Here is a 23,727-nt window from a genome sequence, read left to right as displayed (position 1 = left end):
ATTGTTCGAATTCCTTCTTGTTAATCGTCTCGTAGCAGTCTTTATCCTCTAGTTGTCTGAGGGCCTCCAGTTTGTATTGGTTTTTGTCAAAGATAACTATGTTCCCTCCCTTGTCTGAGGGTTTGATCTCTATTGAGTGATCTTCCTTGAGCGATCTTATGGCTTGCCACTCCATACCTGAGATGTTGGAATTTTTGTTTGAGATCTCCACTTTTTGGGCGGCTAGTTTTTCCAGGTCCTGTAACACCGCATCATTGAAGACATCAATGGCATCATGCGTGGCGTGAGGTAGGAATCTCGATTTTTTCTTGAGATTGCTAGGATCCCGTTTTTGTGTAATTTCTTCCCTCCTGAAAATCTCACTTGAGCTCGGTAGATCTTCAGTGCCGGCTAAGGAGTGTGTAATCTGGAGGAGGGACAGGTCTTCGTCCCTGAGATCATTAGTTGTTCCATCCATGGAATCCATGTTCTTTGCTGGATCCAATGGTGGACGGTTGGCATGGATTTTGTCCAGTTTTAATTTTCGAACAAATTTGAAGATATCAATCCTCGTCTCCACAGGGTCAAATTTCGCAGTCGGACAAAAAGTCATACCTCTCCTCAGAACCCTCTCCTCATGGGTTGTTAGTTTTCTCTGAGAGAGGTTTATAATGGTCTTTTCAATTTTTAGCGTCTTCCCCTCTTGCCTTTGCTGCGGGTCATCATGGGTGCAGTGTCTTGGGCGACCCCTTCTGCCCCGTCTGGTTTTCCTCCTTTTTTTGTTGATTTTTTTGCTTTCTGAGTTGGGGGGCGCTGTCTTGTCTCCTGCATGACCTGAAATTCGTCTAAAAAAGGCTCCTCTTCTTGATTGGGTCCCGTGTTTCGTGGCCCACTGGTTCTTGGCGCCTCGTCTTCAGATGCCGAGACCTCAGATTCCGAGGTAACATATTGCTTGGCCTGTTGGGTTCCTTGGGCCAGCCTTTTGCGTGTTGCGTCGAATTTCTTTGCGAAAGTGAGTATCCTGCCTGTAAGATAATCTTGCTCGTCCCTTTGGAACTTCGTTTGCTTTCTCTTTTTGATTCCGCCCTCGTATTCTTTCAGACGCTTTTGCATGGTTGCACGTAATTCTTCAATGCTCTTTGTGTCCTTCTCTTTTGCAATCTGATCTTCTATTTTTTGCATTTCATTCAGGGCTTTGTCTCTATCGCTCCATGCGTATTTAATGAGCAGTAATAACATGCCCTTACTTGAATCAGCTGTATAGGCTGCCCAGTCTTTCAACAGCTGAGGATCTGGGTTTTCGTAGGAAGGAATGGTGAAGATGCGTAGGCCTCTAGGCACTCTATTACAGTCTACATATCTCTGTAATGACGTCGCTTCCCACCATTTCCTGATTTCTCGCTCCTGGATTTTCTCAAGTTGGTGGAACAAAGTCTGTAGGTTATTCAATGGTGCCTGGGATGATTTTGTAGTTTCGGATCTTTTTGTGACGGTATTCAAACTTTTGAAAACGTCATCCGCCTCCTTCTCCCTATCTGCAATCAGGGACATGATGTCGAGGGAGTCCTTGGCACTAGCGCTAACCGCTGTGTTGATTTTAGCGATATCTTAGTGTGGGGTTACTAAAGAGTCTTTAGGGGGGTCTGTCAAGTGTGCTCTTAACGGGACTGAGGGAAGTAATCAAAGGAAAGATTCCCGGGTACTTTTACATGCAGCTCTTACCGTCTTCCGACGTCCGCGGCGGCTGGGGGCTCTCCGCGGTCACACGGATATCGGATATCGGCAGGCTGCACGTAGGTTCCTCCGTTGCTCCTATGTTTCGTCGGTTTCCAAAATGCTGGCACCGTGATAAATCCTTGTTCCCTCGGGGCAAACGGCCACATTAACTTCTTGCACAGGACGATCACCGCCGTCGCTCCAAACACGTCCCGGGTGCAAAAAAAAAAAAAAAAAAAAAAAAAAAAAAATATATATATATATATATATATATATATATATATATATATATATATATATGTATATTCACTGAAAAAACCATTGGTTATAGACCATATATAGTTAGGGATTAGCCTTTTCAAAACCTTATTTTACTCACACAAAACCATTGAAATTCGCATATATAGTTAGTTGCACTAACTATATATCGCGCACCCGCAATCCACTGCTGATAATGTCACATATTACATCATTCATGACATGGTTAGTGACATCACTGATGACATCACTGATGACATCTCAAATGACATCACTGATGACATCACTGATGACAACATCCAGTGACTGTATGTTTCTGTAAAGTTAAAATATGTCTTACATATTGAAGAATGAGTGGATGTATAAGTGTCTGGATGAAGGATTTAGTAGGTGCATGACTGACTGTATGAGTGAGTGATTAAATGTGTCTCACTGAGTGCATGGGTTAGTGACTAAACTGTTTTAATTTGTGCATCATTATATCTGTTGTTCTACAAACTGCTGCATATGTTGATCAGTAGCTATATGAGTAACTGTATGGGTTATTCATTGGTTGTCCAAGTATTTGTATGGGAAACTGAGTGTGTGTGTATGGGTGGCTGGGAGGTGTGTGACTCTGTACATAGATGTGTGAGTAGTTGATTCACTATATGTATGGGTTCAAAAGTGCATGTGGAAACAGCTGTATGTGCGGTTGACTGTGCATGAGTGTATTAGTGAGTGAATGGATATCTCAGTGCTACATGTCAAAGTAAGTACATATGTAAAACACAGTACATGTGAAAGTTGACATATATAAATAACTGTGCATAAGAGCCAGTGAATGTGTGAGTGGCTGTATGGATCATTGTGAACATGTATCAGGGATTGTATAAGAGAGTAAATATGTGTTAGTATATGTTTGAATAAGTAAGGTGTGTATAACTGTATAATTGAGAAAATGGAGGTGTGATTGATTTTTTGCATAACTGACTAGGTGTGTGAGTAACTCCATGGATGAATGACAGTCTGTGACTGTCTGTTTACACTGATTGTATCTAAGGTTATATTAGAGTCTGAAGAGGTTCATGGTATTATCACATGAATGATATCATCAGTGATGTGATCAGTCATGTCAAATGAGATGTTATCAGTGATTTTATCAGTGATGTCATTTGAGATGTCATCAGTGATGTCATTTGAGATGTCATCAGTGATGTCATTTGAGATGTCATCAGTGATGTCATCAGTGATGTCACTAACCATGTCATGAATGATGTAATATGTGACATCATCAGCAGTGGATTGCGGGTGCGCGATATATAGTTATTGCAACTAACTATATATGCGAATTTCAATGGTTTTGTGTGAGTAAAATAAGGTTTTGAAAAGGCTAATCCCTAACTATATATGGTCTATAACCAATGGTTTTTTCAGTGAATTTTCAAGGTTTTGTAAATGCAAATTCCTAACTATATATGGTCTATAACCTATGGTTTTTTCTGTGAATTTCAATGGTTTTTTAATAGCAAATATCAAAAGCTGTCAAATGTCAAGTACGTGATAGGTAAAAACTTTTTCGTGTTTATGCACGCTGATGTGCTTTGAACGCTGCCCCCCCCTCTTTTCTCTTAGTTGTACTCTCTCTTTGCAGATAGTGAAGAGTAGTTAACGCAGGCCTTTACCCCCGTTGTAATCCGTCGTGCCTGCTTGTCTCTCCATTTGATTGATTGTTATCCAAGCATTTACTGTTTTACAATTGATTCTCTTTGGTTCATTCTCTATTTACAAACAAGCACAAAGTTCCAATACTCTGTTTAGTCTTTGCAGATAGTGAAAAAGCGTGAAAAATCGTGTAAAAAACTAAAATTAATCGAGCAAAATCAGTAGGCCACTAATTGGATCTCTTTTTGACCTCGCTAAAATAGAAATATTAGGAACAACCCTTCATGAGAAATACGAAAATAGTGAGATGAACTGAGCTCCACACCATGAGGGCTGCAAGACAGCTCGGCTCCGTCACCCACCCCGCCCAAAATAACGACAAACCCTATGCAAATATTAAAAATATATACAACACACCAGCAAAGAAACAGGGTAAAACATTTTATTAAATAACTATTTACATAACTATTTTATACTTTTTATTGCCCGATCCGGCTAGCTCAATCGATCGAGCATGATGATGCTATGCAGACCAAAACTGGTTTTATAGTTTGTACATTTTTCTAGATTTTTCCATCCGAGGTTGGTTGAGTTTGTAGAACGATGGCTTCAGATTTTCAACATACGGTGTGGTGGCGCGGACTGGGAGGGGGCGGTTCGCTCCTGCCCCCTCCCCAAGTAAGATTTTCATACGTGAAAGTACGTTAATGGTTTTAGTCCCTGAGTTGCTTCGATGTCACTGCCATTCTCAAATGGCATAAGTTCTGGATGTTGGGTGCCATAGTTCAGAGTTCTGAGCAGCGCTTGTAACACTGTCTGAAGCTTATTTCCACCTACTGCAGCTTCACTATTCTCAAAGTAAGTGAGGGTCGTTTGTGGACCTGACTGCATTTGAAAACAATGTGATATGGTACCTCCCTAAACCGCTTGACGGAGGCCCCCGAGGGGCGGTGTGATGGCACGGACTCGGAGAAGACGCTTGGCTCCGACCCCCTCCCCAAGTCTTATAGCACCGGTTTAGCCTGAGATCGCCCCCGACATAGGCGGCCGGCTCCCGGGGTCCGGCGCAACTTTTTGCCTTTTGATGACTCTTCTATTCTGGACCTTGTCCCACAATCCGTTTGACCTGAAGACACGCTGTAGTGGGGCGCCCCTTTACCGTTTTAGTTGCCATTCCGCTCGCTTTTGCTACACTGTGCCTCTTCCGCCATTCAGCTGTTTACCGCCTGCTCTTGCGACGACAGCGTCTCGCTCACCATGTAGTTGAGTTGCTCCCACTCTTGCGATGCAACGATAAGCGACTGCCACAGGACTCTCAAAATGGCGGCCGGCTCTTCAGATTTGGGCGTGGTCCACTAAAATGGCCCTGGGACACCTTGGAACTCGGACGCTTCCCTGATAGGGCTTGGGTCCCATTCTCGAAAGCGTCCCCTCAGCCATGAAGATTCTACAAAAGTCTTGGGGACCCCCGACTCCCGCAGGCTTCTGGTGGGGAGCGGCTGCCATGCTTGCTCGTGGAATGGCCACGACGGACCTACGAGATAGTAGTGCTCTCAAGCTGACGCCAGCTTTAGTCTGAAACATCCAGAAACACTGTAGACTACCAATTCGATCAGTTCCGGTATAGCCCCAACATGACCCGGTAGAGAAGAACTTGCCCTCCCCTCTTTGACTGATGGTTCTTGTTGCCTGTCCCCTCTGTTGTCATTTAACAGAACTTTTTGGACTGCTGAAAGGGGTTGTGTTCCGAACGCTGGTTGGTGGAGACATTTTGATTATATTCTTGACCTACGTTGTCGCGTAATGCGTTATATGACACGCCGCGTTAGCGCAACCGGAAGTGATCCGGGGCGCGGCGCGCAGCGCGTAACGTAAGCAAAACAGGTCATGTGACTTGTTAATAAAACTTTTTATTGGTTCATTTTACTTTTGTTATTTTAATAATGAAAAGCTTGGTCATATGACCTAAAAAATACGCTTTTTATTGATTTCGCACTTTTTTTTTTAAACATATATGTTATAATATTCCAGGCTAATGTACTTTCCCGGAAAATTTACAACTGTCCTGCAAGTAAAATATATTCCTTTTTCGAGAAAAAGGGCGTTTCTTCGTTCCATGACGGAGCCGTTGAGTAAAAGAGACTCGGCCTGCTGTCTTAGTCGCCGATACGCCTGATTATCAGATTCTTATCGATCACTTTATGTTGCAGGAGTGGAAAACACAACTGCCCTTGACCATTTATCTTTACTGCGTTCCTACGTATTATACCTTTTATCCGTCATGTAATTGGACTGCTTTATTTCACTTGCCTTTTACTGATTCGAAAACAGTGACTAAAAGTAAAAACTTTACCAATGTAAATACTACTACCATGTTTTGTTTTAAAAACCTTTATTGTGAAAATGTCAGTATACAAATACGGGCCTATAACCACGTGGGCCGGCCACGGAGCAAACTGAAATCGTATATGATGAGGAGACATTTGCATTATAGAGGAACGTAACGAGCGGGCCATTAGGTTGCAAGAACTAAGGTGTCTAACAGTTGCGGAATCGGTGGACGTACATTTTGTAATTAAATTACAACAGGGCCACTTACAAAAAAATCATCTAGATATACATTTGCGGGCAAGTACCATGGGTGACGTTAATTCGAACTTTCAATACTACAGTAATCAATAACACATCAGAACTTAATATCAATAGGGATGTCAAAATATTCAATCAATTCTCGTCCCCGCCCGCCATGAGCATCAAAACTGCATTCATATCTCGTGATATCAAAGTTGTTCAACCAGTACACAACAAGGAGTTACGAGTCCCATTTATACCGGCGCCATTTTGGGCGAGGCCGGGCAGGTCCAAGATATAGTCAAAATGTCTCCACCAACCATCGGCCAGACCAGAACCCATTTCGGCCCTTTATGCTACAAGATGGTGTCTTCCATTCAGAAAATATTGTTGGCAGCATTTTGAAAGGAAAGATAAACAGCCGTTCTCCTAGTGAGTCTCACATTGTTACATTTAGGAAGAATGTTGAAGAGTAGTATGTGGAAAATCTGAAGCCATTTTTCTACAAACTCTCAATCAGCCTTGGATGGAAAAAAAAATCCTGAAGAATGTACAAACTGAAAAACAATTTTTGTCTGTATAGCATCAACAGCAACGCTTGAGTCAGCTTTGTGTGAAGCCGCCATTTTGATTCAATCAATAACGTCCCCCTGCACACATTCAGGGACCTGGTTGTGTCTTCAGTTGAAATGGATTGTGGGACAAGAAGCAAAAAGGAAAAGGAAAAAAGTTCCGCCGGACCTCGGGAGCCGGCCGCCTATTTCATGTGCGATCTTTGGCCACACCAGGGCAATAGTGAAGCTGCAGCAGGTGCAAATAAGCTTCAGACAGTCTTACAAGCACTGCTCAGAACTCTCAACTATGGCACTCAACATCCAGGACTTGCCATTCGGATCTTGCCGCCTTGTGCTGGTTCCGACCTATTCACACATCGGTCCACTACTGACATCACCTCATAAGCCAACGGGGCGCCCCACACCGACTTTCGGCGCAGCATTGTAGGATGGCCACACCAGTGCGGCAACTTGCTGAATACCACCTCGGTGCCATCCGGATCTCGGCGCGTTCGAGTCACTGTACCACAAGAGCGGGAGAAACTCAGCTGGACACGTCGTCTTTCGGCGCAGCATTGTAGGATGGCCACACCAGTGCGGCAATTTGCTGGACACCACCTCGGTGCCATCCGGATCTCTGCGCGTTCGAGTCACTGTACCGCAAGAGTGACCGGAACTCAGCTGGACACGCCGTCTTTCGGCGCAGCATTGTAGGAGGGCCACACCAGTGCGGCAATTTGCTGGACACCACCTCGGTGCGATCCGGATCTCGGCGCGTTGTGCTGCCTTCGGCCTACTGTAGCCACAAGTGCGGACGCAACTCAGTTGGACGGCGAGTGAAAAGATAAGGGGCGCCCCACTGCAGCCGAGGAGCCTCCATCTTGGGGGAGACGCACAGCCCCCACTGACTGACGCGACCTCACAGGCCAATGGGGCGCCCCACGCTGACTTTCGGCGCAGCATTGTAGGATAGCCACACCAGTGCAGCAACTTGCTGGACACTAACTCGGTGCCATCCGGATCTCGGCGCGTTGTGCTGCCTTCGGCCTATTCGCACATCGGTCCGCTACTGACGCCGCCTCACGTGCCAACGGATTTTCTACGCTTTTTGTAGCCCTATGCCGCATAACAGGTCATGTGACTTGTTTATAAAACTTTTCATTGGTTCATTTTAATTTTGGTTTCCTAAAGATGGAAGGCTTGGTCATATGCCCTAAAATAACACTTTTCATTGGTTTAGAACATTTTATTCCCAAACGATGAAAGCCCCACCTTGTTTCTGGATGTTTCAGACTGAAGCTGGCGTCAGCATGAGAGCACCACCATCTTGTGGCTCCGTCGTGGTCATTCCGCGAGCAATCATGGCAGCCGCTCCCCAGCGGAAGCCTGCAGGAGTCGAGGGCCCCCAAGACTTTTGTAGAATCTTCACGGCTGAGGGGACGCTTTCGAGAAGGGAGCCCAAGCCCTAGCAGGCAAGCGTCCGAGTTCCAAGGTGTCCCAGGGCCATTTTAGTGGACCAGGCCCAAAACCGAAGAGCCGTCCGCCATTTTAAGAGTCCTGTGGCAGCCGCCTATCGCTGCACTGCAAGAGTGGGCGGAAGTCAACTACATGGTGAGCGAGACGCTGTAGCCGCAAGAGCGGGCGCAACTCAGCTGGATGGCCGCCACCTGGGGAGGCCCGTTCACGCCGCCTCCCCCACGCCCCCCCCCGGGCCGCCCCAAGCCAATTTTTGGAGCAGTATTGTAGGATACCAAAACCAGTGCGGCAGTTTACTGGACATCACCTGGGTGCCATCCACATCTCAGCGCGTTCTGCTGCCTTGGGACTATTCGCACAACAGACCGCTACTGACGAGGCCTCCCCCCGCACCACCCGGGACGCCCCATGCTGTTTTTCTGAGCTGCATTGTAGGAAACCAAAAACCAGTGCGGCACCCAGGTGACATCACCTGGGTGCCGTCCAGAACTCAGCACGTTGTGCTGCCTTGGGACTATTCGCACAAAAGACAGCTTCTGACCATTGTTGCTTTTTTTGTCAAAAAATGTTTAAATGTATTTACAGTTTTTGTTGCGTTCGTTATATTTAAAAGTTAATAAAGTTTTATAATCCTACTTTGTTGGAGTGCTATATATTTTTAAAAAATCGGGTGAATGGGGCCTTGACAAAATGAAACCCCTCATTTTGTTCCTTTTCAAATTAAATGTATTAAATGTTACCACTTTATTCCAATCAAGATGACTTCAGGTGTGCCATACTTTTGTCATAAGTAAGACTGTTAGCGTTCTAGTTGTTCTTTAGAACACTCTGGGACATTCTGTCATTGGGCTATAGTTGGGCTACATCTGGCTGATATTTGGGCTACATTTGGGCTCTTTTGTCTCTGGTGGCCATCTTGGGAGACTTTATATCAGAATTTATTTAATGAAATATAAGAGGATTTGAGAAGTCACTCAAAATGTGCCCTACTTTTTCTTTCTTCAGCACTAATCATAATTTCTATGGCAAGATGAACCCCTCATTTTGTTCCTTTGCAAATTAAATGTTTTAAGTGTTAACACTTTATTCCAATCAAGATGACTTCAGGTGTGCCATACTTTTGTCATAAGTAAGACTGTTAGCGCTCTAGTTGTTCTTTAGAACACTCTGGGACATTCTGTCACTGGGCTATAGTTGGGCTACATCTGGCTGATATTTGGGCTACATTTGTTTTTTTTGTCTCTGGTGGCCATCTTTGGGCTACATTGGGCTACATTTGGGCTCTAACATGTATATAGCCCAATGTAGCCCGATATATATTTTTCAAAGTTAATTTTCGTAAAAACCACTGGAGCATATATCTTGAGACATAGCAAAGGCACATCGGGCTACCAGTCCCTACAATTTTACCAAGTTTTGGGAAATCCATTCAGCCGTTCCAGCTAAAAGTGAGTCCAACCGCCCTATGGAAAACTCAATGTTAAAAACACGCTTTGGGACCCCCCTTTTTTCTGGGCCCCCGCTTGACGAAACCCTTCCAAACTTTCAGGGGACGCTCGGAAACAAAATGTGCCATTTTCCGGAAAATTTCAGCCAATTCCGTCCATCAACGCCAAAGTTATTCAACATAGAATTTTCAGAAATCCCTATTAAAAAAAATCCTAACTATATATACCTACTGGCGACCGCCAGTAGGTAATATATATATATATATACATATATATATATATATATATATATATATATATATATATATATATACAGCTCCGATTCCTCGTCGTTTTTAGAAGAAAACAGCACTCGCACACGAACTGATGCTTGCACTCGTGTTTATTCGAACAGAGTAAACAGACGCGTTTCGGCTTCAAGCCTTCCTCGGTGTCGATTGCACATCACAGTTCAGCCATACATATTATATTTGTAATCCTCAAACATAGAACATAGGGAACGGACTGCATTGCCATTCACAAATCATATGCGGGGGCCATCTTTAAGTTGACATACCATACCAGAAAAACAAAGTGAAATTGTCACCTTACTAATGTATGCTTTTCCAGGAATGGTGCAATTGGAGATTGATGTTATGTTGCCGTGTATCGGCATATTACCCCAGATTTGAATTATATTGGGGCCCAAGTGGTCTCATATGTGAGTAATGGGAGTGTCGGTTATAACATTATGTGAATCATGTTGGATCGTATGTAGATAAAATACTACCTTGTTTCACAATATATTGTCCCATACCAAGAATATTGCCGTGGATCGGCGGGATGCCCCCGAAGGAACCACCTGTGAGGGCGAATCACATTGTGAGACCATCTACATAAAATCTACTACTCCATTAAACTTGTAAATCTTAGTCCTCCCCATATCGCATTGGCAAAAGGTTTGACGCAAAACAGATTATATATCATTAGTGCATTTCATATCTCGTGCTCTTTTGGTTCAAGAAAAAGTGCAACAAAAAACATACAGTTATTCAAATATTAGCATAAGGCTAGGTTCACCTCCTGTTAAAGCTAAAGAGTTTATGAGCCCATAAACTGTTAGATCGAGCTAACTAAAGATATGTTGTAATTAACTAAGTCTCAATCAAAATCAAGTTGACCATAATATCAATTCATATTGCATAGTGCAAAATATATATATAAATTCACTGAAAAAACCATAGGTTTCACACCAGTTATAGTTAGGAATTAGCATTTAAAAAACCTTTTAAATTCACTGAAAAAACCATAGGTTTCACACCAGTTATAGTTAGGTAGAAATTTTACGCGCATAAAAGCATTGAAATTCCCACGTTATAGTTAGTTGGACTCACTATAACTTGCGCTTGCAATGTACTGCTGATGACATCACATATTACATCACTCATGACATGGTCAGTGACATCACTCATGACATCACTGATGACATCTCAAATTAAATCACTGATGACATCATCCAGTGAATGTGTATCTTTCTGAAAAATAAATATTTTTTATATATGTATATCTAAAGGTTGATGGAAGAATAAATGGGTAAATAAATGTCTAAATGGATGTTTTTTTGTGTAAAATTGATTGGTTAACTGACTTATTAAATGTATCTTAGTGAATACATATATTAGCGAGTAATGTTTAAATATTTAAATATCTGTATCTGTGTCTCACTTTGTGTATAAGTGGCTGCATGGGTTGGTGAGTAGCTACATGAGTGTGTATATGGGTTATTAGTTGTTTTTTTGAGTATCAGTATCAGTGTCTGTATGGTTCGGTGGGGGATATTACTTAGAGCACAGATGCATGAATGAGTGACTCACTATTTGTATGTATTTTGAAGACAGCATGTGTGCAAGACTGTATGGGTGGATGATTGTGTGTATGGGTGGGTTAGTGAGTATGTGTTTTTATAATTGATTGTTTAAGAGAGTAAATATGTTTCCATTTCTGTAGAAGTATGTGTAGTGGTGTGTATATAGCAGTATAATCAAGTAAATGGTTTTTTGATAGTTTATTTGCATGTGTGAATTTGTGTGTGAGTAACTATATGGATGAGTATTAGTGTTTAACAGGATGTATAGGTGTATGAGTACATATGATGAGTAAGTGCATGCATGAGTGACTATATAGAACTGTTGGTGAATGAGTGGATGTGTATGTAGATGTTGGAATTACTTAATAAGTTGTTTAATTGGTATTGGTTTCTCCTTTTTTAAGAAAATGTTAATTTCTATTTTTGAATGTGTGTGTCAAAGGTTATTTTATGCTGATAGGAGGTCTGCCACTTTGTCACAAGGATGTTGTCATCAGTGATGTCATTTGAGATGTCATCAGTGATGTCATGAGTGATGTTACTGACCATGTCATGAGTGATGTAATATGTGACGTCATCAGCAGTGCATTGCACGCGCAAGTTATAGTGAGTCCAACTAACTATAACGTGGGAATTTCAATGGTTTTATGCGAGTAAAATTTCTACCTAACTATAACTGGTGTGAAACTTATGGTTTTTTCAGTGAATATATATATATATATATATATATGTATATATATATTTTTTTTTTTAAGAAACATGTTTAATATTGATCTTGGGTCATGCATGTAATGAGCACAGGAACATGGTATTGACAACAGTAGCACTGGGTAATACCATAAAAATTAAAAAACCTAAATGATCATGAACTTTTTTGGTTTCACAGTATGAATGGGCAATTAGGCACCTGAGTATAACCATTGTAGTGCCAAATACAGTCACAAGTGTAAACATTTGTTTACTTTCCACTCTACATTCAGAATCAATGAGTCATATACTGCAAAACAAACAAGATGATGGACGGAATGTTGCACAATGGCAAAACATTCACCTCCAGTCACAGATCTGGGTTTAATCCATCCTTATTTTTTGCACCAAGCCACCCCAGTTGAGACATGGCCATATGCAAATCAATATTGACCCTGTGCCTCATGGGAACAGTCCAGCTCGAACTGCCAAGCCATGTCTTCCCTGGACCGGAATCAAGCATCTTAGGACCGGTTTCTGGCTATCAGCCATCTTCAGCCAGGATAGCTTGACTCCAGTGACGTAGTGAGAAGGAGACCCACGTCTGGACAAACCCTTCCCACATAGGGTGAACAGCAAAACAAACAAGATGATGGACGGAATGTTGCACAATGGCAAAACATTTACCCCCAGTCACAGATCTGGGTTTAATCCATCGTTATTTTGCTCACCAAGCCACCCCAGTTCAGACATGGCCATTTGCAAATCAGTGTTGACCCTGTGCCTCATTGGAACAGTCCAGCCCGAACTTCCAATCCATGTCTTCCCTGGACCAGAATCAAGCATCCTAGGACCGTTTTCTGGCTATCAGCCGTCTCCAGCCAGGATAGCTTGACTCCAGTGGCATAGTGAGCAAGGGACCCACGTCTGGGCATACCCTTCCCACATAGGGTGAACAGCAAAACAAACAAGATGATGGACGGAATGTTGCACAATGGTAAAACATTCACCCCCAGTCACAGATATGGGTTTAATCCATCGTTAATTAGCTCACCAAGCCACCCCAGTTCAGACATATACTGCCCTGATGGTGACCTAAAAGAAATCATATACCCCAACATGTTCAGAGGTCGAAACGCATTGGCATATTCCTGAGGAATTAAAAGGAAAACATTCTCAGCTTACAAACCATCTATTTCAGTTATGAGATCTGAAAATGTCCAATTACACTTAAAGAAATAAGAATGTGATTGGTCTTGGCGGATGAGTGATTACGGAAAGTTTTCTTTAACCCCATGTGATAATATTGGTTATACGTTGATTAGAGTGAGTTAATTTGGACTTATTATAAATAACTTACTGAGTCAAGTAAATACTGGATCTTTAAAGAACGTTTTCAAATTGTTTCATGTAATGTTCAACCTATTTTTATTTGTGTTAATTGTTGTTCATATCTGTTTTGTCTGCACCAAATGGATTAGATTATCATACAATTGTAAGTAAAAATAAGCTCATGAAATGTGAAATGAGATAAATACTCCAACACATTAGATTAATGTGTGTGTTTTGTTTTTTCCAATTAATGTCTATCAATAACCATGTGGGGGTTCTCTATAGATTTTCCATTCACAATTCAACAAGCTGCTTCAGTTAAAAGTTGTAATTAATGCCTCTTATCCACCCAGGCTTCATTTTCTCCCACAACAGTACAGTTTGTATACTGACACGACTCGGCTCTTTGTCTGCAATTTGTACTAGGATACCAAACTCCAACACTGAGAAATGGAAGAAGAAAATCTGACCTTGAAAAATGAGTTCTTGATTCTTGGATTTAGGGATCTCCAGCAATTGCAAATTCCTCTATTTGTTTGCTTGTTGCTGATTTATATAGTGACTCTGGTTGGTAACTTTATAATCATAGCAATTGTCCATTCTAACATACACTTGCACACACCAATGTATTTCTTCCTCACAAATTTGTCTTGCCTAGACATTATTTACACAACAATCATTTTTCCTAAAATGCTAGCCAACGTCTTTCTGGTTGGCATACACATTTCTTACTCAGAATGTCTATTGCAAATGTATGGCTTCTTTGATCTGGTATCTACAGAACTTATCCTCCTCGCAGTCATGGCTTTCGATCGTTACATGGCAATTTGCAATCCGCTACGTTACTCAACTATCATAAACAGGACTTTGTGCATGTTGCTGGCTGCAGGAACGTGGTTATTTGGACTTCTGAATGCAATACCTCACACCATACTCATGTCTAGGCTTAACTACTGTGGTTCTCATGCAATCAACCACTTCTTCTGTGATTTGACAGCTTTATTGAAACTTTCGTGTACAAATACTCAAAATATTGAGATGCTTACCTACGCCCTTGGAGCTATAGTAGCATTGGTGCCTTTTATGTTCATTACTGCATCTTACCTCAACATCATCTCTTCCATCTTGAAAATACAATCCAAACAGGGAAGGCAAAAGACTTTCTCAACCTGTGCCTCTCATCTCACTGTGGTTATTTTATACTATGGATCCCTCTGTTTTACATACATGCGACCAACATCAAAATATTCAGAGTACAATGACAAACTCATGTCTTTGGTGTACATTGCTATTGCTCCACTATGTAACCCTATTATATATAGTCTGAAAAACACAGAGTTTAAAAAAGCCCTTAGGAAACATAAGGCATGAACTGTGGGATCTGAAAGTCTATGTTTAATTTGTTATGGTCAAAACATTTGAAGACTCTTAATGAGACTACCTCATGAGAATGTAGCATGGTTCATCATTAATATCAATAATTTGGGACACCAACATATGCAAGTTTTCAGTTTTGTATTCAGAATGAATATATTTTGATTAATCATCTTTTTTTAATTTTTTACCCAGTATAGGCTAAAGAGTGAACTATGTTTAATATCTGTCACATTGTTGAGGCATGGCTACAAACACAGTGAACCTCACTTTACTGATTTTCTTCTGATAACCAATGTACATGCAAAAAAAAAATGTATTCTTTATCTAAAATGTTGTATAGACCTTTTGATTAAAACCTCTTGTTTGATTTTCTGCTCATGGCTTGTGTAATGTTGGTCCACATGTATTCAGCAATTTTGCATTTGCAAAATCACAGGGTTTGAAAATCAAAATGTCTATTTTCAATGTACAAAACCCAGTCAGAATATGTTATTCCAACTTGTAAAATGAGTTTTGCAATCTTTACTGAAACACAGTTTGGTATGTAGATGAAAGGAGGTTTTCTTCTAAATTGCTATTCAGTATGACATGTGTCAATTTTTTGTACCTACAATTCCAAGGTACAAAACATTGACCAGATGTCACCTCCTCACAGGAGATGTCCATGGAACTCCTTCCTCATTGGGAATCATGTTAGCAGCCTCAGGAGAAGTCGGCAGTGGTTCAGGGGTCTACTGCCTACTCTCCCCCGTTTTCTCAAAGAGGAAACTGTTATTTTGTTTAAGAAGCACCAGTTTCTTGAGGGAATTAGGGCTGTTTACCAAAAACTTTTCCAGGTCCCTTTCCCTCTGTATGTTACTGTTAAAAATGTGGGTTCCTAGTTGACTTGGGTGGAAGCCCTGGTCAAACAGTAATCACAATCCTAGTCAGGCTAAGTCACAAACACACCCTATTGGTGTATTGTAACATTTGTAACATCTGGGATGGCGTATTTGCTTGCCATGTACTTTCAACTTTATATACACGGTTCTTAACTTGTGTCAGGGAATTCTCGACTAATTTTGTTACAAAAAGATGTGGGTATGACTCGCTACCTGGTTTCAGGCCACTATTAATAATGAAACATTTCTCGAATCTTGAATAGAAGTCACTAGTATCTTCATCGTGTTTCTGTTTACAGGCTGAGATTGCGTCCCAGTCTTCCTTTTTAGTTGTCAATAATCTTGGCAAAACCTGTACTATTAGACCTGGTAATGCTTTAGCTTTGTCCCCAAGGCCTAGCCCTGGGGTACGAGCTTTTTCCTCGTCTTCTATTTCAGTACAAATAATCTTTTTATCTCCCACCTCCCATTCTTTTTCCTTGAGTTTCTCGTAAATGCCGGTGGGCAGCAGTACTTTTAACAATTTCATAATATCCGTATACGTGTAATCTCCCATAAGTAACATGTCCTTAAGTTCTCTGTGAAAACCTGCAGGGTCTTTATCATGACAGGGTACTAGTTTCTTCATTTCTAACAATTCCAACTTTGTTAAAGGTGTGTACACAAACACACGTTCCAAGGTATTATCAGCATTCATAACTGGGTGTACTTCTCGTAAAGGATTCTGCCTGTCAAAATGAAACATTTTTCTTTCTGGGGGCGGAGCTGAAACATATTGTGGGCCTAAGAAAGCGTTATATCTGCGCCGTTGTTCTAGAATTATTTGAATTAACTTGGTACTTAGGCCTCTCCATCTATTCATAAGTAATGCTTCTAATGTATCAGGTAAGGGACCTGGATCAGAATGTTGTTGTCTGTATAACGTGATGAGATGCTGAATCATGTACACACCAGCTAATTTCTGCTCGTCTGGGGAAAGGTTCAGAAATGTCTGTGCTACTGTATCATCATTGTATGTGCTAGGATTGTCAGCCCACAGTACTGCTGACCGGGCTAGTTCTTGTTCATCCATAGAATTGAGTACATGGTACCCCATTCCTTCTTGACCCCGCCGCCGCCAGAGCCAACCTGCACGAAGGGATGAAAGAGGTAGCCGAGTGGATGACGACCAGCCGCCTGAAACTGAACTCGGACAAGACGGAGGTCCTCATCCTGGGCTCCTCTCCCTCCGCCTGGGACGACTCCTGGTGGCCTCCCGCCCTGGGCACCGCACCCAAACTGACAGACCATGCACGCAACCTGGGCTTCATCCTGGACTCCTCCCTCTCCATGACCAGGCAAGTCAACAACGTCTCCTCGGCATGCTTCAACATCCTACGCATGCTACGGAAGATCTTCTGGTGGATCCCCACCGAGACCAGGAAGACCGTCACCCAGGCCCTCGTCACCAGCCGACTGGACTACGGCAACGCCCTCTACGCCGGGACCACCGCCAAGCTCCAGAAGAGACTCCAGCGGATCCAGAACGCCTCAGCCAGACTCATCCTCGACATCCCACGAACCAGCCACATCTCCGGACATCTGCGAGACCTTCACTGGCTCCCCGTCAACAAAAGAATCACCTTCCGCCTCCTCACCCACGCACACAAAGCCCTACACGACCAAGGCCCGAGCTACCTCAACAGCCGAGTCAACTTCTACGCTCCCAAACGCCACCTCCGATCAGCCAACCACGCCCTCGCCGCCGTCCCCCGCATCCGAAGAGCGACTACAGGAGGAAGGTCCTTCTCCCACCTGGCCGCCAAGACCTGTAACTCCCTCCCGACCGACCTGCGCCTGACCCAAGACCACCTCTCCTTCAGGAAGAAGCTGAAGACCTGGCTGTTCGAGCAGTAGCGGCTCCCCCCCCCCCAGCGCCTTGAGACCCCACGGGTATGTAGCGCACTTTATAAGTGTCACTGATTGATTGATTGAAGAATTTTATCGGTACCCTGAAACAGATATTCGTGAGAACTCGGTTTTGATATGCCAGAGAGAAAAACTCTCTTGCTTTCTGGACGAATGCCTTTCTTAAGGTAATTTCCCTTACCCACATACGCTATCATTTCTTTAGCCGTGTCATGTTCTTCAGGTCCGTCCTCCTCAGAGGAGTCATTCCTGTCACTTTCTTTTTCTTTTTCTTGTTCTTTTTCGTGTATTTCTATTACTGCTTTTCTGATTTTCTTGTACATGCTTGCTATACAATTCAGTTTATCATGGTTTCCTTCGGCTATATTTTGACCCCACCTGTTTAGTGCTTCCATCTCTTCCTGGTCTACTCCAGGCCTGTCTCGTTCTCTTATTAAGCAATTTATGAAGAAACGTAATATACAACCTTGAGTGTCAACTTTCTGGTGAGCCAGGGCCTCTTTAATACTTTCAGGATTTTCCCCAGTCTGGATAAAATGATATATTCTATCTAGGTGTTCAGTCATTCCTGGAAATAACACTAGGTAATCTGTAACTTTTCGTATACGTAGGGATGCTAACAACATTCTATCGTCTTTACCGGGTACTGGATCGTATCTGCAAATTGGAAGGTGTTCTTTAAGCATGTCGAGACGTGGTGTTTGGGGTGTACGTTGCTTCATTATGTCCCTAAGGTTTAATCTGTGTGTTGATGGCGGAGTCTGGAAACCTCCTGTCGCACCTCCTGAGACGGACGCTTGAGCATTGTGTGTCTGTGGAGTCGGTATCTGTACCTGAACTTGTCTCTTATTAGGATCAGGTGCAAACGGATTTAGTATATTAATCTTAGATGTGGGAAGTGGTGGAGGTGGAGGAGCAGGTGGAGCAGGCTGTCGAACGGGTGAACTTTGTTGCGGCAATGGCTGGACATTGTCTGGGAGCGGGTTGCCACCTCCGTCACCGTCAGTAGGCGGTACGTGGGCACGTGGATTGGTGTAAGCGGGAGCTACATCGTCTAGATAGGAAGCAAGGAATATGTCTTTGGTGGTCTTGTGACTTACTTTAGTTAGAACCAATGGTGGCGGCAGATCTTTCGGTATTTCTGAAGTGGCTTTAGGCAAACCCTCGGCTACAAAGTACATGCCATTTCCAAGAGTGTTTCGCATGCGGTCTACTTGTTCTGCTTTTACTCGGATCCCTTCATTAACTAATTCGTTTTCTCGGACTTCATTCGACTCTTCTCTATGTTTATCTTCTTTTCGGAGTGCTTTTTCGGCACGTTTATGTGATTCTTTACGCCACAATTCTATGGCATCTTTCTGGGATTGTCTGGCTTTCTTTTTCCATAGCGCTTCCTCTACTCTCAGGATGCACTCGGCATTCCATGTTCCTGTAATGGGCCACCTGTGTCTCTCCTCTAGGTGCTTGGTATAATCGGCCCATAAATCTAGGTACAGTATGGCATCTAAGCCATGCTTATGGTACATAAAATTTCCAAGAGTGTCCCTAGGGGGGACAGGAATTTCTTCCTCTAGTATCCCTTTCCTAGTTCCTATCTGTCTTAATTTATTGAAAAACGGCATCTTGTTACTTAGTACTGGATACTCGATACTTGTTACTTACTCTGAACACAACTAGTTACACAAAAACACAGTAGTGTACATCAAACAGTCACTCATACCACGACATTAATCACATGAAACATTTTGAACACATATGACTACCCTTGATACTAGATGTACTGCTAAACAGCACAGATACACTGTCGAGAACAGTGCAAGAACTTGAATGCCTGATGTACTGCTAAACAGTACAGATACACTGTCTAAAACAGTGCAGACCGTGTTTGTGTACCCAAACCCGTCTTTACCGGATACATAATAATGCACCCGTCTAGATGCGTCCCCAGCAATGGTACTCATCGGGAAGCACGGAACAGAAGGCCTCGGAAAACTCGACTGGACTGGACCGGACTGGACTCGACTCGACTCGACACGTGAATACTTCGGAACTCATGGGCCTCTTGACACCTCGGACTTTGCTTCTTTTGGCTAGGCTCTGGTCGGGATCCTCCGCACTCCTCACCGCCTCGTCTGGGTGCTGATCGCAGTCTCCGTCACCTCCGTAGGCCTGAGGGAGATACAGGAAATCCTGCGGGTACGCGTACTTGACTTATGGCAGGGGGCAAAGGTTGCAACGCACCAACCGGCGCGTGGGGTGGGGGAGGGGTCCCTATTCGGGCGCCAAAATAATGTGGTAAATATTTAATTACCGTCCTAATTTCTATGCAGGTAAGTACTAAAAAAAAAATAACTCAATCGGAAAGAAAGACGCAGAGTCCGTGGTGTTAGAGTTCTTAGGGGTTTTATTCCTTAAAAAGGAATGGTTCTTGAACCGGATATCGGGTTCCTGACACCACTGGGGTTCAGGAAGGGATAGAGCCATGCTTTATTGACAATACATAACTTTTATACTCAAATCATATAAGGGAAACCAATACAGTAGGCGTAACAGCTGAGAGAAACAAGATAAGAGCACACACGTGTTAGCAATACGTAATCAGAAGGCGTGAACTAGGCGTGAACACAGAGGTGCGTGCTAGAAACGTCACATGAAAGTGTCACAAGTGGGTGGGTACATAGCAGAATCTTGCAATGTCAGCAGAAATCTGAGATCTGGATGCGCGCGCAGCTGCATGACGTGTGATTGACGTGAAGCAGGAGGGTGCAGGGGACTTGACATTTACACTAGAGGAAAGAGACAGAAGTCTGGCATGTCAGATCAACTCGTTCCTAAATCATATCTGATATCTGATGTTTGGGAACCATATTATCTAGAAGGAAAGGTCTCTTGGGCAGAGGCTATTCTATACTGACTGTGAGTGCGTGTATAAGCGTCTACGTGTCTGCATAAGATGCGAGGGGGCATGGGCCTACCATGGTAACAGGAGCTATGAATTATTTGCACGGAGACAGTGAGGCCGGGCCCTTTGCTCTGCAGCTGGAAGGATGTTTACTTGAACTAGTAGGCAGGAATGTATTTTTTAGGAGCGGAGCAGATAATTCGAAGGTTGAATACAGTCTTGGCAGGCAACAGGCTGAGCTAAGCGCCGTTAGCCGCGCAGGGAGTAAGGCAGAGGTCACGGGTACAGAGGCAGGCCCAGGCTGAGGCATTCAGAGTCAGAAGGCAGGGAAAGGCTCGATGGCAGAATTCAGGGCCTACTTCGCCTGGGCTGAAAAACGTGTAAAGTACACCACATAAAGACGTTGGCAAGGCATACTTAGGAACGGAATATTCAACCCGTTCAGGGTGGATCTGAAAGAGAACATGTTAACGTTGGACGCAAATGTATTTGCGTCTTCATAGCTGATACAGGAGGGAAGTTACATGTACTTTAAGCTCGTACATGGAGACGGTGGGGTACACGTTAGGGAACATTTCTTGACCATAAAATTTATATTTCCTCAAATGCACGCCTAACAAAAATGAATGTGTCCGTCTGTAACGCAACTGGTGCTCATGTAAAGCGTTCTGATATCTGATATCTTCGGGTCAAGTTTCCTCCATATAAAACTAAACAAAAATTAATTATTGTGTGCTCACCATATGGTAGCTTGGCACAGAGCAGTTGGATTTAACTTAAGATGCAAAATGTAAAGTATTTGTGCAACACTTCAAAGAGTAAAACAGTGGAAATATCACACAAAAAGATTCCACTCAAAGTTAAGAAAAATTGCTTTTAATTTAATAAATAAAACAAGACCAAAACAACGAATATCCAAATCCAATAAGTCAATCAATCAATCAATCATGGCATTTATATTGCGCACTACTCACCCGGAAGGGTCTCAAGGCGCGTGGGGAGGGGGGTCTGCTACTGCTCGAACAGCCAGGTCTTGAGCTGTTTCCTGAAGGCGAGGTGGTCCTGGGTCAGTCGCAGGTGGACAGGCAGGGAGTTCCATGTCTTAGCCACTAGGTAGGAGAAGGATCTTCCTCCTGTAGTGGCTCTCTGGATGCCAGGCACGACGGCGAGGGCGAGGTTCGCTGATCGCAGCTGGCGGGTGGGCGTGTAGAAGGTCAGGCGGTGGTTGAGGTACCTAGGGCCCAGGTCGTGGAGGGATTTGTGTGCGTGGGTGAGGAGTCTGAATGTGATCCTCTTGTTGACAGGGAGCCAGTGTAGGTCTCTCAGGTGGCTCGAGATGTGGCTGCGTCGGGGGACGTCCAGGATGAGTCGGGCGGAGGCATTCTGGATGCGCTGGAGTCTCTTCTGAAGCTTGGCTGTTGTTCCGGCGTAGAGGGTGTTTCCATAGTCCAGTCTGCTGGTGATGAGGGCCTGGGTGACCGTCTTCCTTGTCTCGGTGGGAATCCATTGGAAGATCTTGTGGAGCATGCGGATTGTGTGGAAGCAAGATGAGGAGACGGCGTTGACTTGCCTGGTCATCGATAGTAGCACTTGAGTTATGAATTGTTGTAGAATAAACTATAGAATTGCACTTAGAAGCAATAGCGGGAATATTTACAAGGAGCCTGTGCCGCCGCTGCACCACTTGTTTCACTCAGCAGGGGCGTTAAGTGCAGAGCCATATTTACAAGACCATGGCAGTGTAAAACCGAGAGCGATATTAACAAGGCCACGCAAAACCACTTTACATGGTTTTTCATGGCCTCGTATATCTGGAGTAAGGCAAAGCAGCACAAGTAGCTGTGTTGCCTTATTGTACATCAAAGAAGCATTCCATTGGCATTGGAGTATGTGTTCCAACTCAAAATCAATGGATTTTGACGCCTACCCAGATAAACAAGGTCTTGTAAACGGGTAATGTGTTAAAAGCCTATGCATCCCCAGGTAGGCACAACAAGGACAACTATCTTTATTTCTCCTAGTGTTTTTCTCAAAGTGTGCTGCATTCTGTAGCTCACAAAGAACTAGGAAAACACTTTACATTGATTGTTTTTGCACAGGAAGGTGTCCTTACTGCACAAAAACAATCATTCCTACAATGCAGACACCTTTGCATCATGGGGCAAGGGTGCATGTGTGGGTACTAGGCATCCAATTGTGTACCAGCACAAAGAAACAAAGATGCGTCATATTGTTGTAGATACAAAACATCCTGGCACTTTCCTTATGGCACAGCAAGCTGGCTTGTGGAGCCGTGTTGTGTCAGTTTGTTTCAAATATACCCCTACGAGCCTAAATGAAATATCTGGTCGCATCAGACTGGGACAAAGTCAAGAAATTAGGCAGAACACAATGGAGTGTAGGCTTAATACAAGGATCCAACATTGCCTACTAATTCTTGGCTTGTGTGGACGCAGACATAGGGTGCAACTGAGTAATGCGTTGGTTTTCTTCTTGTAGTAGAGGTGATGTGTTGATATCCACACAGTGGTGGTGAAGTGTCAGTTCTGAAGGCGATGCACTGGCTCTGAGTGTAATGCACCAATGCTGTTCCCACACCAGCAGTAATGCATCAGTTCTGCTCTCTTGCAACATAGGATGTGTCAGTTCTGCTGGTGCCAACACCTAGGCCCACTTCATAGGGTCCAGGAATGGGGTGGCACTACTTGGCAAGGCAGACTAGCAGGCTGTGGAGTTCAAATGTTGGAGCAGGCTAGCTCGAAGTGTTTTATGTCCCTGAGACTTCACATCAAGTGGCCAGTCAGCTAGTATTTGGAGTCACTCTGGGTTCATGTGATACAGGTTCAATCCTTCTCAACCAGGCAAAAGAGAGCAGCAGGTAGTAGGACAATTCAGCAATCAGCAGTCCAGCAGAGTGGCAATCCTTTAGCAGCACAGCAGTTCGTGTTGCAGGCAGAGTGATCACAGGTCCAGAAGTGTACTGAAGTCATTATGTCAGAGGTCCAGTACTTATTCCCAGTTGTGACTTTGAAGTGGTGGAGGCTACAAACAAGGGTCTTTGAAGTGCACAGAAATCCTCCCTTCCTGCCCTGGCTCCAGACTCACTACAGGCAGGTATGCAGCCCTTTGTGTATGGATAGGACACAGC

General features: G+C 43.5%; 1 protein-coding gene across 1 annotated transcript; it reads left to right on the top strand.

The window, feature by feature from the left end:
* The first annotated feature begins 13,955 nt into the window (after positions 1–13,955).
* LOC147700832 (olfactory receptor 5V1-like) lies at positions 13,956–14,882 on the top strand. Its single transcript, XM_086929254.1, has one exon. It carries the CDS (start codon positions 13,962–13,964, stop codon positions 14,880–14,882), a length of 921 nt encoding a protein of 306 aa, XP_086785380.1. The 5' UTR covers positions 13,956–13,961.
* The last annotated feature ends 8,845 nt before the right edge of the window (positions 14,883–23,727 follow it).

This window comes from Lissotriton vulgaris, chromosome 7 (assembly GCF_964263255.1).
Source record: "Lissotriton vulgaris chromosome 7, aLisVul1.2, whole genome shotgun sequence".
NCBI lineage: Eukaryota > Metazoa > Chordata > Amphibia > Caudata > Salamandridae > Lissotriton > Lissotriton vulgaris.
This window is presented reverse-complemented; position numbering and strand designations above follow the sequence as displayed.

Coding starts and splice junctions, on each gene's coding strand:
- LOC147700832 (XM_086929254.1), top strand. CDS start 13,962: ATGGAAGAAGAAAATCTGACCTTGAAAAATGAGTTCTTGATTCTTGGA.